The sequence below is a fragment of the Onychostoma macrolepis genome, chromosome 08 (genome assembly GCF_012432095.1).
Source record: "Onychostoma macrolepis isolate SWU-2019 chromosome 08, ASM1243209v1, whole genome shotgun sequence".
Taxonomy (NCBI): Eukaryota; Metazoa; Chordata; class Actinopteri; order Cypriniformes; family Cyprinidae; genus Onychostoma; species Onychostoma macrolepis.
The window spans coordinates 18144109-18159810 of NC_081162.1; the positions used below are offsets into that span (position 1 = coordinate 18144109).

The window sequence follows — 15702 nt, forward strand, 5'->3', positions numbered from 1 at the left end:
CTAATCTTTCATTGGATAATAAGAATTTAAAATGGGGGAAAATATCATGAAATAAATTTTTTTTCTCTAATACACATTGGACACCCATTATTGGTACCCCTAGAAATTCTTATGAGTAAAATATCTCTGAAGTATATTCCCATTCATATTCACAATTTTGAGCACTCCAGGGTGATTATGAACATGAAATTATCCAGCCATGGCTTCCTGTTTCACAGAAATATAAATAGGAGGGGAAACAAAGCCCAAATTCTCTTAATAATCCATCACAATGAGAAACACATAAGAATATATTTCTTATGTGCAGCAAAAGATAATTGAGCTTCACAAATTAGTGAAGTGGCTTTAAGAAAAGAGCTAGAGCAGTGAAAATTCCCATTTCCACCATCAGGACAATAATTAAGAATTTCCAATCAACATAAAATGGTACGAAACTGCCTGGAAGAGGATGTGTGTCTATATCGTCCTAATGCACGGTGAGAAGGAGTTTGAGTAGGGTGAACTGAAGAGAAGTACCAACATGGAGCTGGGAATCTAAAGGGTCTGGAGTGATTCTGGATGAAGGAATGGTCTCTGATCTCTTGTCAGGTGTTCTCTAACCTCATCAGGCATCATAGGAGAACATTTAGAGCTGTTAAACTGGCAAATAGAGGTTTCAAAAAGTATGGAATAAAAGGGTGTCGTTAATTGTGGCCAATGTGTATTAGAGAAAAACATTTATTTCATAATGATATTTCCCCCCATTTCTTATTATCCAATGAAAGGTTAGATTTTTGTGAATTGTTTTTAATAAAAGATCAAAAGGATTAACAATGCAGATTAATTTTCACAGCCTCCTTTGATCATATTTACCAAGGGTGCAGATATTTTTGGCCATGACTATATATATGAATGCTAAGATGGGTATAAAAAAAAGTATATAAAATATGTGATTTTTGTGTTTTATTTATAGCTTTTAATAGAAAACAAAACTAAACAGCTACAAAAACAATTTAGATACAACTTATTTACAGCACGTGGCGTTAATGTCAATCCATTTAGTAACATTATAAATCACTGCACAGCCATCTTGATCTTTAGTTTTGACAGTTATTGAAAGTTATGTTTTTAGTAGCAGTTTTTAAAAGTAATGTGTATAAAGTGGCAGGAATAAATGAATGTGACATTTAGTGTGTCAGTTTACAATATACTGCATTAACAGCTTAAACTGCCTAATACAAATTAAAGTGAATTAAAAAGTAAATCAAAGTAAACTGTTTGTTTTTTCTTATTGTCCTGTCCGCTCATGATTTGTGTGAATAAATCACTAACAAATTTGAATGTGTAAACAAATTGTACTAATTTGAGTACAGATAAGAATACTGAGTCTGGTTTACAAGGCATTGGGTCACGAAAATGTCAGAGTGATCTAGTTTTATATATTCGCAGCTAGACAAGACACTGTTTTTGAGTATGTGGATTGCTATACATTATTACTAGAGGAAGTGACATCACATCAGTGCTGAAAAAACATGGTTTCAAGTATAAATGTGGATTTAATATACATCTATATCACAAACAACCTTAGAGTGCAACACATAGACCTTCCAGCCAGGAGCCACATCACCTAAAGTGAACATTAAAACACAATCACAATCGATGATTTGGTGGACTAGGGTCTTTTAAAAAATAAAAATACTGCTGAAAAAAATAGAGAATACTTTAACTCAACAAAAGATTACCCTCACCCCAATCTATGTCCACTTGTGATAATATTGGCCATCACTAGGTCAGTTTTAGCATGGTGGGAATAAGGATTGCTTGTTTGATAGGGCACTAGCTCTGGTTGCTAGGAGCCATGGTGGTCTAGGCTTTGCAATCTATCACATTATCCGTCCAGGTCTCCTCCCCTTTGTGTCAGTCCATCTCTTTCTTTCCCCCCTCATTCAAACTGCAGCATTTACTCTGACGCAGTTTATCCGACCCAAGTGACGCACGGCCCATTATGAAGAGTTTCAGTGACTCTTCCTCTATGATGCTATGTTCATCGAAAATCATTCCAGGTCGTAACATAGTGTGAGAGAACTGGCAGGGTCAGAGGTCATCTCTTCACCTTGGCATCCTCTTTGATCTTCCAGATCATGAGTTCCATGCAGGCCCGGGCATCTTCACTGGAGTCATGCCCTCCAACTGTAAAGAGACAGGAAATGAGACATGAAACACAGAGACAGTCCAGAGCATGTTATTTAGAGCCTTTATGTGTCACATGTTATTATGTGGGTTTGATAATACACCATTATTATAATGCGTTCCTTCAACAGCTGGATAAGAAGGTGGAGCTCATATCCAAGTCAAATTAAACCACAAAAATAATTAAATAAATAAATTTTATATATATATATATATATATATATATATATATATATATATATATATATATATATATATATATATATATATATATATATATATAGATAGATAGATAGATAGATATAGTTTGAAATATATTCTTATAAGAAATTAAGCCCATTTTATAGCAAATTCTTAGTAGCATGATGATGTATTTTATTTAAATTGTTAAGTATTTATATAACAGTAGCATTTGTTGTACTGAATTTAATTTATTCTCATTTAATAAACAAATTGTGTCTAGACTACTGTCAACACAAATGAGTACACATACAGTACAGTTATTGATGACAATAATAATCAATGTAAAAAAAACTTAATGGTCCTTATTAATGAGCTGAATTTTATAATTATTTAAATTTTTCTTTTTTACTGGGTGAAATATATCCAGTGCATTTTGGTTGGATTCATGCAGATGATGCAAATTAGTGCAGATTCAGTGTTTCAGGGGGGGTACCGTTTTTTTTCCGTTTTAATTTTTCTGGACTCCTTTTAAATGGTTAAATTTTATTAATTAAAAAGCATGTCTAGCTAATTAAAATCATGAAACTTGAACAATTTAACATCAATTTATAAAAAGTTAAAAAAAATGACGTTATGAAATGTTTTATTTTTTCCCAACCTTGTTTTATTGTTACCAAATTCTGTGTTTTGCATGTGTAATTATTTGAAAGCATAAAAACAAGTTTAATTTATTCTTACAATAGCCCTATGATTTTTACCCCCTCAGAAATTAAACAAATTTTATTTTTTGGATTTAATATTACAATTAAAAACATTGAAGAAATATTGTAAGATTATCCCTTAAAAATAAGGTTTTAATAATTTTAGTAGTTGCCTATTACATACATTCTACTGAACAATAGTAATGTTAATGTAATTTCTGCCACAATAACCTCAAGGTAAACCGAACTTTTATTTTGACTGGTTGCCGTGAATACCTTTACATTTCTGTGTGTATATGATATGAGGATAGTTTTACTCAAATGAAACTGTCAAATGCTCATGAAGTTCTGAAGATGTTGTTCATGTATTTATGTCCTCATTAGTGAGACGGCAGACCCTAATATCACGCAAGTAGTAAACAAAACCACGCGTCTGCGCCGTTCATAACACAGAGATATGCAGAATTCATATTTAAATAGTCTTTTGCGGCTTAATATTTACAAATACTAGTGGGAGTGTGCGCATCGGGCTGAAATCTGCTGTGCGCGATACAGTCAGAGAGCGTGACTATGCAACCTAGAGACCGAAATGACATGCCGTTGTGTAAATAAGATAAATAACATAAGGCTATTTAGTTTGTTTAGTAAAAGAACAAGGTATTGACCTGTTCTATAGGAAAGGTAACTTTAAATGACTTCTGTTGTGATCTGGCGCTATAGAGAAACTAAAATTAAATAAAATTAACTTGACCTTCAAGGCGGCGGGCCGCCCCCCTAATATAATGCGATATAATGGCAAGGGGAACACTGACCCTGCGTCCCAATGTTCATACTATCCATCCTAAATAGTATGTGTCCCAAAGCATAGTATGTTAAAAAGAGTATGCCAAAAGTCCCCGGATGGTCTACTATTTCAGGTCGATTTTTGAAGTGTGGATCCTTGCACAATCTAATGGCTAAAATTGCCCACAATCCATTGCGCTTTGGCGAAGGATTCGGTCCAGAACTACAAACATGAATAAAACGCATTAGAAAAACTACAAATGTGGCGGATGCACGTGATCGACGGTTAGGTAGAGAGGTTTACAAAAAGGGGTTTGAGTTACTAATAATAAACATTTAACCTGGTAAAAAATATTTATTTATTGTTATCCGTGTTATATTTCATTTGAAACAGCAAGGTGAACTTTTAAACATCTATTTGGTCGTTAACTTTTAAATGCATCATTATGCAGAAAATCTGAGCAGAGTTCTCTGCATGAAAGACCCGCGACCGGCAGATCAACAAGCTACTTCTTTTCTCTCCAATACGGTAGGAAGTTAAATGAAATGTGGAGCATGTTAACTGTGACAAGATGATTGACAGGCCAGTTTACAGTGACAGGGTGCGTGTAACAGGTGCGACAGAGCGGTCCATTAAAGACGCACGTGATAGTATGTCCCAAAGCTTGCCTACTGTTCTACTACACACTCAAAAGTGTGCCCTTTTTCTTCACCAAAAGAGTACATACTTTAAGGGCGTAGTATAAGCAGGCACAATGGGACGCAGCATGAGATTACTAATATCCTCACCGTTGTCTTGTATAATGCGTTTGAGGTAGTCGGCCATAAGGTTTCGCAGGGCACGTTTGTAGGGCAGACCCAGGCGGTGAGGAAACACAATAGCGGTGTCCACAACCATGCTGTGAATAAGCTAGTAAACACAGAACAGATAGAACCATTATGTTAATAAATATTGATTAAAAGACAAAAAAAAGCCACTGTTCCAAACTCTAGTACGCTACCTTATTGCATTTACTACTGCAAGCTTACAATATTTAGGTATTTTATTAAGCCTTTGTATTACAAGCACACTTAAAATTCCTAAAAAATGGTGTATAGGCAGGCAACACACTAGGTTTTGGATTATTATAAAGACAGTACAAATAGTGTTTGGTAGAGCTGCTTGATTCTGGATAAATTGAGAATCACGATTTTTTTTTTGTCTCAAATAGCGATTATGATTATCCTACGACTCTCAACTTAACAGAGACTGTGACAAAATATTAATTGCTACATTCTATATTTAATGAACAGATTTTTAAAATTCAAATCATGAAAAATTGGTTTGAATGAATGATTCAATGACTCACTCATTAACACTTCCCTTGTTTCATTACTATATGAATCAGCATTTTTGAACAAATCTCTTGAATTAATGATTCAATGACAAATACATTTTTAACAGTCACTTGTCGCCACCTAGTGGCGAAACAATGTAATCGACACAAACGTTATTTGAAGCGCTAATTACTTTCAAAAGCTGGGATTTTCTTTATTTTGATCGCTACCATCAATGTTTATATCGGATCTATAAACTTAAATCCCAGTATTTCTGTGGTAATATGAATGATTGTAAGAGAGAAATAATACTTTGTGGTTGAAAAGTCTGTTTGTGAAGCTATTTCTTATCTAAACATGGTAACTGCTGTCCCTGTGTCAACGGCAACGTGAAAGCAATTTTGAATGTTCCGTTGTTGTGCCCATTTTCGACCCCTGCCAAATTATTACCCCCCCTCGAAATCGCTACCTGATTGCCTAATCCTAACCCCACCCCTAATCCTAACCCCTCCCCCACACCTAACCCTAACCCTACCAATACTAGGGGGGTAGTAATCTGGCGGGGGTCAGAATTTGGCACAACACTGGTATGAATTTTTCAGATATTTAATACACAGGAGAATCGTTGTTATTTAGAAATGAGATCACGTGGTTGTTTAAATCGAGATTGTGATTTTCTTTTAACGATTAATCGTGCAGCTCTAGTGTTTGGGTGTACCTTGAGCGCAAACAGGTCACTCTCAAGACTGTGTCCAATTAGAATGGACTCTGCACTGAACATGCTCAGCAGCACCGCCTGCACGTCTCTCAGGGTGATGGTGGTGTTCTCCAGATCATCCTGTGTCACACCTGAAAACCTGGAAGTAACACAAACGGGTGTAACTCAAACTAGAAAAACTGAAAGGCAAATGAATGGCAAATCTCTTAACACAATCCTACCGTGTGTTGTAATCCACCACTTTGCTGCCTGGCTTGACAAATGTGTCATAAATAACCTTGAGGTCAGAGTTAATGACAGTCACTCTGGTCAGCTCCAAACCTTGTTTTGTGTAGCACTATAAAACGAGTATTGAGATGAAAAAGGTTATAGTATTTAATTAGATTTAATACAGGGTTAAAGCGGCTTGTAGTATCTTTAATATCAGACTTTAGACTGCATCCTTTTTTCTTCGTAAGGCTTTTTATATCCACCTAAAATAAGTGTGGGAGCGTTTGAATAACTGTTATTCTCACCATCTCACAGTCCAAGGCGTAGACACCTCCATTTCCATCTACTGGCAACGGTTTGCTAAAAGTCTTCACAAAACCATCCAAGGACTCTTTACGGCCATCTTGTACATGTTGCTAAAGGAAAAGGGAACAGCAAAAACAGGTATTCTAATCCTTCAGAGACCTCAGAGACACATTACTGAACATAACTTTTTAGTAGGCTATAATACTTAGTCTAAACACCTTATTAAAAGCTTTGACTCCTTCAACCAGTGGATTTCCGAACCTAAAAGATACCTTAAGGCAGCATGTACAAACTGTTTTATCTTCTGTACTCTCACAGAAATGTCTGCCATAAGCAAAAACATTATTATGTATGAAAAACAAAGTCTATTTATTTATGTATTTATTTATCACCATATCAGAGTATATAGTAGTCAACATTTGAAGTGGATCAAAAAAGTTAATCAAAGTTGTCCTAAGTCAAGAATGCATTTTGGTTTTAGGTTTTAGGACAACTTTAATGAAATGCATCAAATGATGAATACTGTATATTCATAACACAAAATAATTAGTGTAGTGTGGGGGGAGATGTTTTATTATTGCAGATTTGCAATGATTTCTGCATTTCAGCGTTTTGATGCAATTTGAGATATATCAAATAACTACATTTACTTGATATTATCTATAATTCATAATGTTTTATAGGTTAACATAACAAATTTTAAACCTTAGTTTAGGTTCAGATTCGGAAAATTTCTTATTTTAGATTTAGGCAATTTTTGTGGGAGGTCCAATATTTGCAGATCCACGATGATACCTACTTTACACACTTCACATCCAGGAGAACCAACCGCACCAGAGCAGCAGCTGTAAAGTGTCTCCCAACCTCCTGGAACTATGTAAGACACAAAAACATGTTGTGTTAGCACAAACACAAATGTGTTAGCAGCAACACATACAGAGAAATACATGAAGCAAATTGTCATTGCAGAAAACTCATCCTGTCTTACATGTACACATACCCACCTCTGTTTCTGCGTAATCTTCCCCAGTGGTGACTGCACTCCTCCTTACGCACACAGCTGCCATTAGCGTTTATCTTGTACTCAGCGCCACATCGACAACAGATTTTGGAAAAAGCTAAGGAAGAGATACAGGACAATTAATGTTATGGAGAGGGAAGATATTTTCAAATGTACATATGTTTAAAGTAATGCAACTTATGTTCAGTGAGTACATAAAAAACTGATTAGGTGATAAAAGTTTGAGTGTAGTGCCACCTAGTGGTTTGGCTCTTTGTTTTGGTGTATTGTGAAGAAGTAGCAACAAGAAATTGGTCTAAGACCATAAAAATAAACCTTACGGTCATTGTTTTTCTTTTCTGGGAGGTTATGGACGACAGCTTGACCCGACATCTCGGGGTGAGGTCTGGGGTAGCCATGCTCCTGCAGCTGTTCTTCAGTCATTCCATATTTTTTCAGTTTTTTGTAAAGAATGGCACCTGAAAACAGCATGATGCAGACATGGGTGTGTGAGATCAGAAAAAAGGGTGGTAGAGTGCTGTTACTGTTAACTAGAACTAATAAAAATAGTTTTCATCAATTGAAATAAAGCTGAAAATAAATATTAGCTGAAAAACTTAAACTTAAAAAAGTTGAAATGTTAAATTTAGAAATGTTGTTTTGGAAACTAAGCAAAATGAAATAAGTTCAAGTACTACAATTATTATAACTAAACATGAAATAAAAATAAAGATAACTGGAAATGAAATATACTACAATAACGCTTAAGTGGTAGAGAGGTACCTTTAGGGTCCACATCCTGCTGTTTACCGGAGCGGTTGATTGTGTAGCTAGTTGTGGCAGCAAGTCGTCCACCAAGTACTCCTTCATGGGACTGAGACTTTCTATTCACTGATACAGCCGGGCTCTCTGAGAAATAACATAGAACATAAATCCATAAATAATATTTTAATTACATTATAAAGAAAATAAATGCCATTTATAATAAATTCTTCTAAATTTAGTTTTAGTTTTAAATTAGGCAGCATAACAAGTTGAGTAACAATTTAGTGCTAAGTGGAATTTACATTTCAGAATCTCATTTTTATGTCAATCTGACAACAGCATAAGCATTATGAACTACACAAATCTGATTATTCTACATTATTATTAGGCCACTAATCAAATGTTAAATCTTTTTTTATGATTCTATTTACATCATAACATTTGAAAGTTAGTTTTAGATTTTTCAAAATCCTAAAGCTTTGCTTATTCCCAGGTATAAATTAAATTTTGAATTTCAGACTTTTTAATATGGTCTTAGACTTTTGGATCAGTGTAAAACACTGAATATAACAGTTGGTGGCATATTAATGACAAAACAGATAAACTATTGTTATTCCCTTGAGAAAGGCTCTTAACCCCATGGTTAGTGTACCCTCGGTCACTTCAGATGAACACCTGCTAATTAGCAAATAAATACAAAGAAGAAATGACATTATAACAGGAGTATTAATCTGTGTGTTTGCGTTAGACGCACTGATGACAGGAGACGTAGGTGTGCTCTTGCTGCGAAGTTTCTTCAGTGTGTTCACAGCTACATTCAGGTAGATGTTCTTACTGCTGCTCCTGTCATACACCACCTTCTCTTCCTCCAGAGCCTGAGAGTGAAGAAGACATCCAGAATATACAAATCAACAATATATATAAGGGAGTTGACATTAAAGGGATAGTTCAGCCAAAAATGAAAAAAGAATGTCAAGCAGTTGACGGTAGCCATTGACTTTCAAAATACAGTGGAATACCGTCAACTCTTTGGTCACCAACATTCTTCGAAATATCTTCTTTTGTGTTCAACAAAACAAAAGAAACTCATACGCATTAGGATCAGCGTGAGGGTGAGTAAATGATGACTTATTATAGAATTATAGAGGTACACATACCATCTGAAGGTGACATACCATCTGAAAAGCATGCTGTTCAGAGGAACAAAACTTCAGGCACTCATCAATGAAGATGTTTAGGTAACGCTGGCGGACATTAGTGGGCACCTTGGCCCCAAATTCTGCAGGAATGACAGGACGCTTCATGGCAGAGCTCTGAGATGGGCAGAAAAGACAGTGTGTTTATTGGGGACATTCAAGTACACCATTATAGTTCTGCTATAGGGTGACGTTACCTTCATTAGGGTTGTTCCGATTCCGATACTAGAATCGGAAATTCCACCGATACCACAAAAAATTCTGGCATCGGTATCGGCGAGTACTTGAACCCATGTACCGATCCGATTCCATTTTCTTAAACAAGACCTATAGTTATGCGCGCTAGCTTTGCTTAACGCTGCAAATAGGAAATCAATTCTTCTTCGCTGCTCAGAATGCAAACACAGGAAACTGTGCTGTGTTGCCACAAGCAACCACTATTTAGAGCAGCGAAGAAGAAATACAAACGTGCTAGCACATTGCCAGTAAATCACTTGCATATGCGACTAAATCTTCACCCTGGGCGACTAAATGACGTCTAATATTAGCCACTGGCTGATAAATAATCAGATTTTACTCGCCAGTGTGTGAGTTGGAGGCTATGTATAAGTTTAGCACAGATATATTGTCACTCGCCGAACACTCTGACTGAGCGCTTCAGAGTTTCCCTCTCCGTCAAGCTATCTATTTTTCAGATCATCTGAATGAATGCGCAGCGCACCTGTATTTGACGCACCGTAAGCTCTAGTGTGAAGTAGACAACTCGCCGACGCTTTGCTTTTTTTCTCAAACGCAGAGAGAGAGAGAGAGAGAGAGTCTTTTACATGTAGCGCGTCAATTCCGAATGGTATGTAAACGATATTCTTTGTTGTATTTTTCTGTCAAAATAACAGAGTTCCTTTGGAATTCTAACTGCCGGGTTCTCCGGTAGTAGGCGGAGCTAATGAGCAAACGACAATCTCATTGGCTGGCGCTCACCTATTATCGTCCCTGTTTTGATTTCAGCCAATCAGTTCGAGCCAATGCAGACAACGTGATTAATATTCATGAATCCAGCAGCTCGTTAATCCTTAGTGCATTTATATTGTTCTTAGTAGAATTCATAGTATGATTATTATTATCTTATCAGTATTATTGATAGTTTTTCCCCCATTTTTACAGAAACACTGAATGATCAAAAAAGCACCACCACCCTTTTTCCCTAAGTTCAGTTAAAATGACTAATATGCATTCATACATGGTTACCAAGTTTTAATTCTAATTGCTAAAGTTCTATCATTAAATAATACTTGATTATCATAATATATTTATAATGCTTGACTGACTGATGTTAAGAGTGTACTTTTTTCCAAACATTATATATTATATTTTTTGTTTACTCGCCAGACTATCTATCTATGTAAAATAATTGTATGTATCAATTCATACAGGGCTAGTAAGTATAGCTGTATAACCAGATACACAGTATCGGATCAGTACTCGGTATCGGCCGATACCCTGAGCCTAGGTATCGGAATCGGTATCGGGAAGGGAAAAAGGGTATCGGAACATCTCTAACCTTCATGGTGGGGGTGTGTGCCACTCTTTTCTGCACTGTTGTGGATGCGGTCTTTGACAGGATGCCTGCCGATGTATGAGCTTTGACTGAAAGCAGATCTGTCGCCACCCTGGTGGGGGATAACACCCGACTGCTGGCATCAGCTAGTCCTACAAAAAAAACATGTGTTTTTAACTCCTAATACTTAATCCTCCTAATACTTAATCCTGAATGTAGGACCCCTCATACCAGGCTTTGAGGAGGCCAAGGAGGCGTTTGGTCGGTGCGCCACCCGACGCTTCTCTCCAGAGAGCCCCAGTTTTGGGTTGGTCGATGCAGACACTGCCTTTACTGCAGCAGATAGCTGTGTCGCCTGTTGCTGGGCCTTCTGCATTCGCTGGTAACAGATCTCCTGCGCTGTCATTCTCCGCTGAGGCATCGGCACAGCGTTCAGCGATGACACGGACTGAATGAAGAAAATTATTAAAACAATTATTAAACAGTTGTAGCCACACCTCAGGTGATTTCAAAACAGAGAAGCTCAATCCAGTAATGACCTGCTTGTTCCAACAAGTAACAGGCAATTTTTTTCCCACATCATATTAATACTGGTAATTCACATTATGGTGTGTTTTTGTGCCATAAAAATTATAACAATAATTTATATAAATCTAAACAATAATCTATATACATTTTTGAAAGTCGCTTACCATTTATTTGCTCAAAAACACAAAAATACGAAAAAGTAATATCGTGATTAAAAAGTAATATTGTGAAATATTAATACAATTGAAAAATAAACGCTTTTTGTTGTAATATATTTTAAAATGTAATTTATTTCTGTGAAGGCAAAGCTGAATTATTAGCATTATTACTCCAGTCTTCAGTGTCACATGACCATTATGAAATAATTCTAATATGCCGGTTTGGTGCTTAAGAAACATTTCCTATTATTATTAATGTTAAGTTGTGCTGCTTAACATTGTAAATGTCTTTACTGTCTCTGTGAGCAATTTAATGAGCCCCTGCTGAATAAGTATAAATTTAAATAAATAAATAAATTCTTACTTACACCAAACTTTTGAAGTGAATAAAATAAATTACTCCATATTTTTCATTAATTGCTTATGGTCTAACGGTTGCAAACCAAAGACAGCTAATATGCAAATATGAAGTGCAGGGAACCAATAACAGAGGAGAGTCAGACATGGCAGAACATGCATTCCAACACTAACCTTTCCTTGAGCTTTAAAGTGTGACACCCTCTTCTTCTGGCCAGGAAAGAGAGTAGTTAAAGTGCTTTCTGTTTCTTCCTCCTCCACCTCCTCCTGTTCCCTTGAAGGCTAAAAACACACACATGAAAGTGAAACTGAGATTTCAGTTGCAACAGAAAACCCAGAAAACTCCACCAAGAGTAAACATTTGCATAACATCCTCAAACCTCCATAACGGCATTTTAGAGTAACTGAAATGATTGAAGTGATTATCAAATAAATAAGAACTCTGTGTGGTACCTGCTTTGCTTGTCTCCCTTTGTCTTCCGTCTTCACCTCTTTGGATTCGTTAAATATCCGCAGACACTCCTCCATCGGGTCCGAGTCATACTCCATCTCATCCTGCAGACAGGAGTAGTCCACTGCTTCATCACCACCACCACCGTCATCATCATCCACTTCAGAGACATCCTCCGATGATGATGATGATGTAACTTCAGATGTTTTCCTCTTATTATTCATGAGGCTTCCCCGTTTAAAAGCAGAAGCCGACTTCCTCACTATCCTCTCGTCTTCCTCATCCTCTTCAGCACTCTCAGCACCGAACAAGTCTATGTGGCTCACATTCCTCTGTTTGGTCTCACTTGCCTCTTTGTGATCAACGATGGAGCTGCTTTTTTTACTTTTGTCTTTAGTGCTGCTGCTCCCATGGCTGCTTTTCTTTTTGTCCTTGCCCTTTGTGCTGCTCTCAAGTTTTCCGTTCTTCTGGTCTTTGATTTTGGACGACACCTTATCGGTTTTCACAGGCTTGTCCATTTTGGGCTTCTTGATGTCGCCACTTCCTCTATCTTTTTCCTTGTAGCTATGTTCATTCTTTATCTTAACTATCTTCTTGTTCTTTTCATCAGTACTCTTTGACTTCGATCCGTCTTTCCGCAGCTTTTCCTTGGACTTGCTGACTCTGTCCTCATTTTTACTTTGGTTCTTGTCTTTTTGACTTGAATTCTTCGATGTCTTGTTGGCACTTGAACTTTCCCGCCTTTCTTTTTGAATCTTCTTATTGGCTTCTTTCTCCTCTTTTTTCAGTTTATCAGATTTTATACTTTTCGACTGACTCACAGGCATCTTTTTGTCTGTCCTCTCTACATCCTCCACATCATCGGATTCACTCTGTGAGAAAACATAGTCAGTTTTATACACCTGATTTCTTTGCTGTCCCTTCGCACCTGACATTTGTTCCTGTTTTAAGCTGATGTTGATTCCCTTGCGCTGCATACGGCTTATGGACGTCGGGCGATACTCTGTCCCAGAACTTTCCTCATCAGATTCAGAGAAACTTGCAGTGTACTTCAGGACATCTGCCTTAGGTAACGTAGGCCTAGGTTTCTTCACCGTTGGAACGTATTCCTCATCTTCCCCTTGTTTTTCAGGGTAAAACCTCTTTCTCCTCTCTCCCTCTGAACACAAAATCCTCTGTTCTTTAGCAGTCAGCTTAGCTGAATAGTTCGAGAGAGGGTCGTACTCCATGTCTGTGGTTGGTTTGGAATTATCCAGAGTGTATTTACACTTTACATGGGACGGTGGTGGAGGTAATGCCTTTTTAATGCTTGCTTTGGAGACAGCAGTGGGCACATATTCCAGTGCATTGGTACTGCTGTTCTCTGAGTCCAAAGTGTATTTGCTGGAGCGAGGGGATGGGGTGTATTCACTAGCTTGGCCCATTTGATAGCTCCCAGGATCATAGCCCTGATGGGACGATGCAGCGGGTTTCGGTCTCTTAACAGAGCTCTTGGTCGGCTCATATTCCTGATCGCCGATCTGAGAAAGCTTCTTCTTGTCCCTTTCCATCTCATTGCGAACAGCCTCAATGGCCTGATTGACCAACTCCAGCTCCATGGTACCCAGGTCCACATCCTGTCCCGTCGACAGGCTCGACGGTGGTTCCCCATTGTAATGTTCCCCCGGTCTTACAACCTCTGGACTGAATGGATCATATCCTTGATCTGTAAACAAAAGACACAAGATTGAATTGATACATTTAAAAATTAATCACAGAATCAGAACAATATATAATGTATCCTGTATGTATGTGTGAGTATATATATGTGCATATAGAAATTTAAACAATCAAAACAAATAAATACACAAGCATAGATAACTGCAGAAACAATTTCATAAAACAAAAACAAACGTTTCCAACCTATTTTTGAGGCATCAAAGGTTCCTGAGAACAGTAAAAGCTATAGAAACTGTTTATTATTAATACATAAATTGGAGATATGACAGTACAATTCTGGGGTTATTTTGGTTTCTTTGTTTCTCAGCAGAAAGCTTCTGTGCATTTAAATGTACATGAACCTAAAGAGAACCTGAACAAAAGGAAAACATGACACCACAAAGACATTTTAATTCACCGTTTGGACTCGCAGAAAGCGCTTTAGTCTTTTTGATGTCGTATATCCCAGAGGAGCCTCGTCTTTGTTTGCTGTGTCTGAAGTGACAGTAGGGTCTGGTGCACCCATCTGCACCGGCTTTTCCATTATTATTCTCACAATAAAACGGGCAGTCAATCCCACGAAAGAACCCCGTAGATCTCAACATCGCGGTTCATAACCACGGTCACTTTATCTGCCTTTTAACTGGTATGTTTTAGCCACTACATGCGTGGTTATTTGCATATCCGTATGTTGCCACTTTATTCCGGACAACAACAGACCGTCTACGACGCCATATTTTATGCGCGACAGACGAACGCGAGGCCCCCAGCGCGTGTCGCGTTCTTTACGTAATATAGTCGACCGAACCATCTGCCTGTGAGAATTAGCAGACTATCAGCGTCGCGCTTCTGCATTCTGCAATAAAGCAGTTGCTTTATTTTAAGTTACTGTGTTTTAAACATGTTAATATGTTGCTTTAGGCTTTATCTTTAAGCCTGTGGTCGATTTTCTTTTAAATTAATAATCTGAGTTTCTTTGTGAGTAAAGTGCAACGGCTATATAAGGTTTATAAGTGTGGCGGAATGTCAATGCAATTTTAAAGGGCAGGTGAGTGTGAAGAAGTGGACACATTGAGAAGGGTTCATAATAACTGACACGACACACAAAATAGCTTTATTTTAGGAATGGAAGACGGCATTCAGTTTATTCATCCCCAGTTGAGCTTCCGTCTGCAACAAGCTGAAAAAAAACCCATCTGGTTTATTTTAAAAGCCGTAGTCTTTGTCAGTACAACGGTAACTAAGACTGGTAATTGCATTGTCCAGATTTTCTACAAATGGCCAAGTGTAGGTATGCAATTCAGTTGACAAATACACGAGACATCCTGAGTTTAAGTCAAAGTCTTAAACCATCTTCGCTTGGTTTAAGTAGTTTTCTCCCCCCCTTCCCAGCGGCATAACTAAATTCTGAACACTTCTTGCATTTTGAAGGAGCTCTAGTAGGAATACATTCTAAAAATAAAGTTAAATAAAATCACAGTAAACACTTAGTGAAACAATACTCACCCTTATACATTCTAATACACATTTGCAAGTGAGTCCAATAACAAAGGCAAAAGCAAAGTGCAAACAATCCACAAACACCCCTCATTCAGATACTAACCAAC

The 15702-nt window shown here is 37.3% G+C and overlaps 1 protein-coding gene across 3 annotated transcripts; it reads right to left on the reverse strand.

The window, feature by feature from the left end:
• Nucleotides 1–914: 914 nt before the first annotated feature.
• rexo1 (REX1, RNA exonuclease 1 homolog) lies at nucleotides 915–14851 on the reverse strand. Of its 3 annotated transcripts, none has more exons than XM_058785600.1 (16): nucleotides 14514–14851; nucleotides 12400–14102; nucleotides 12121–12228; nucleotides 11135–11351; nucleotides 10907–11055; nucleotides 9328–9465; nucleotides 8907–9027; nucleotides 8171–8296; nucleotides 7729–7866; nucleotides 7392–7505; nucleotides 7187–7260; nucleotides 6387–6497; nucleotides 6093–6208; nucleotides 5872–6010; nucleotides 4626–4746; nucleotides 916–2169 (listed from the first exon to the last, which is right to left on the reverse strand). In XM_058785600.1, the coding sequence occupies exons 1-16, from the start codon at nucleotides 14698–14700 to the stop codon at nucleotides 2081–2083; spliced, it is 3651 nt and encodes a 1216-aa protein (XP_058641583.1). In that variant the 5' UTR covers nucleotides 14701–14851; the 3' UTR covers nucleotides 916–2080. The 3 variants fall into 3 exon arrangements, with proteins under 3 accessions (XP_058641584.1, XP_058641583.1, XP_058641582.1); XM_058785599.1 differs by having other exon boundaries at nucleotides 9310–9465; XM_058785601.1 differs by lacking the exon at nucleotides 4626–4746 and having other exon boundaries at nucleotides 915–2169; nucleotides 9310–9465.
• Nucleotides 14852–15702: the final 851 nt, after the last annotated feature.

What these genes read in the sequence shown, in the direction of transcription:
- rexo1 (XM_058785599.1), bottom strand. Translation starts at nt 14,700, where the DNA reads ATGTTGAGATCTACGGGGTTCTTTCGTGGGATTGACTGCCCGTTTTAT. An exon ending in GCTTTCTGCGAGTCCAAACG is followed by an intron (nt 14,103 to 14,513) that starts GTGAATTAAAAT and finishes TTTTGTTTACAG; the next exon opens with ATCAAGGATATGATCCATTC. An exon ending in GTGACCTGTTTGCGCTCAAG is followed by an intron (nt 4,747 to 5,871) that starts GTACACCCAAAC and finishes TGTGTTTACTAG; the next exon opens with CTTATTCACAGCATGGTTGT.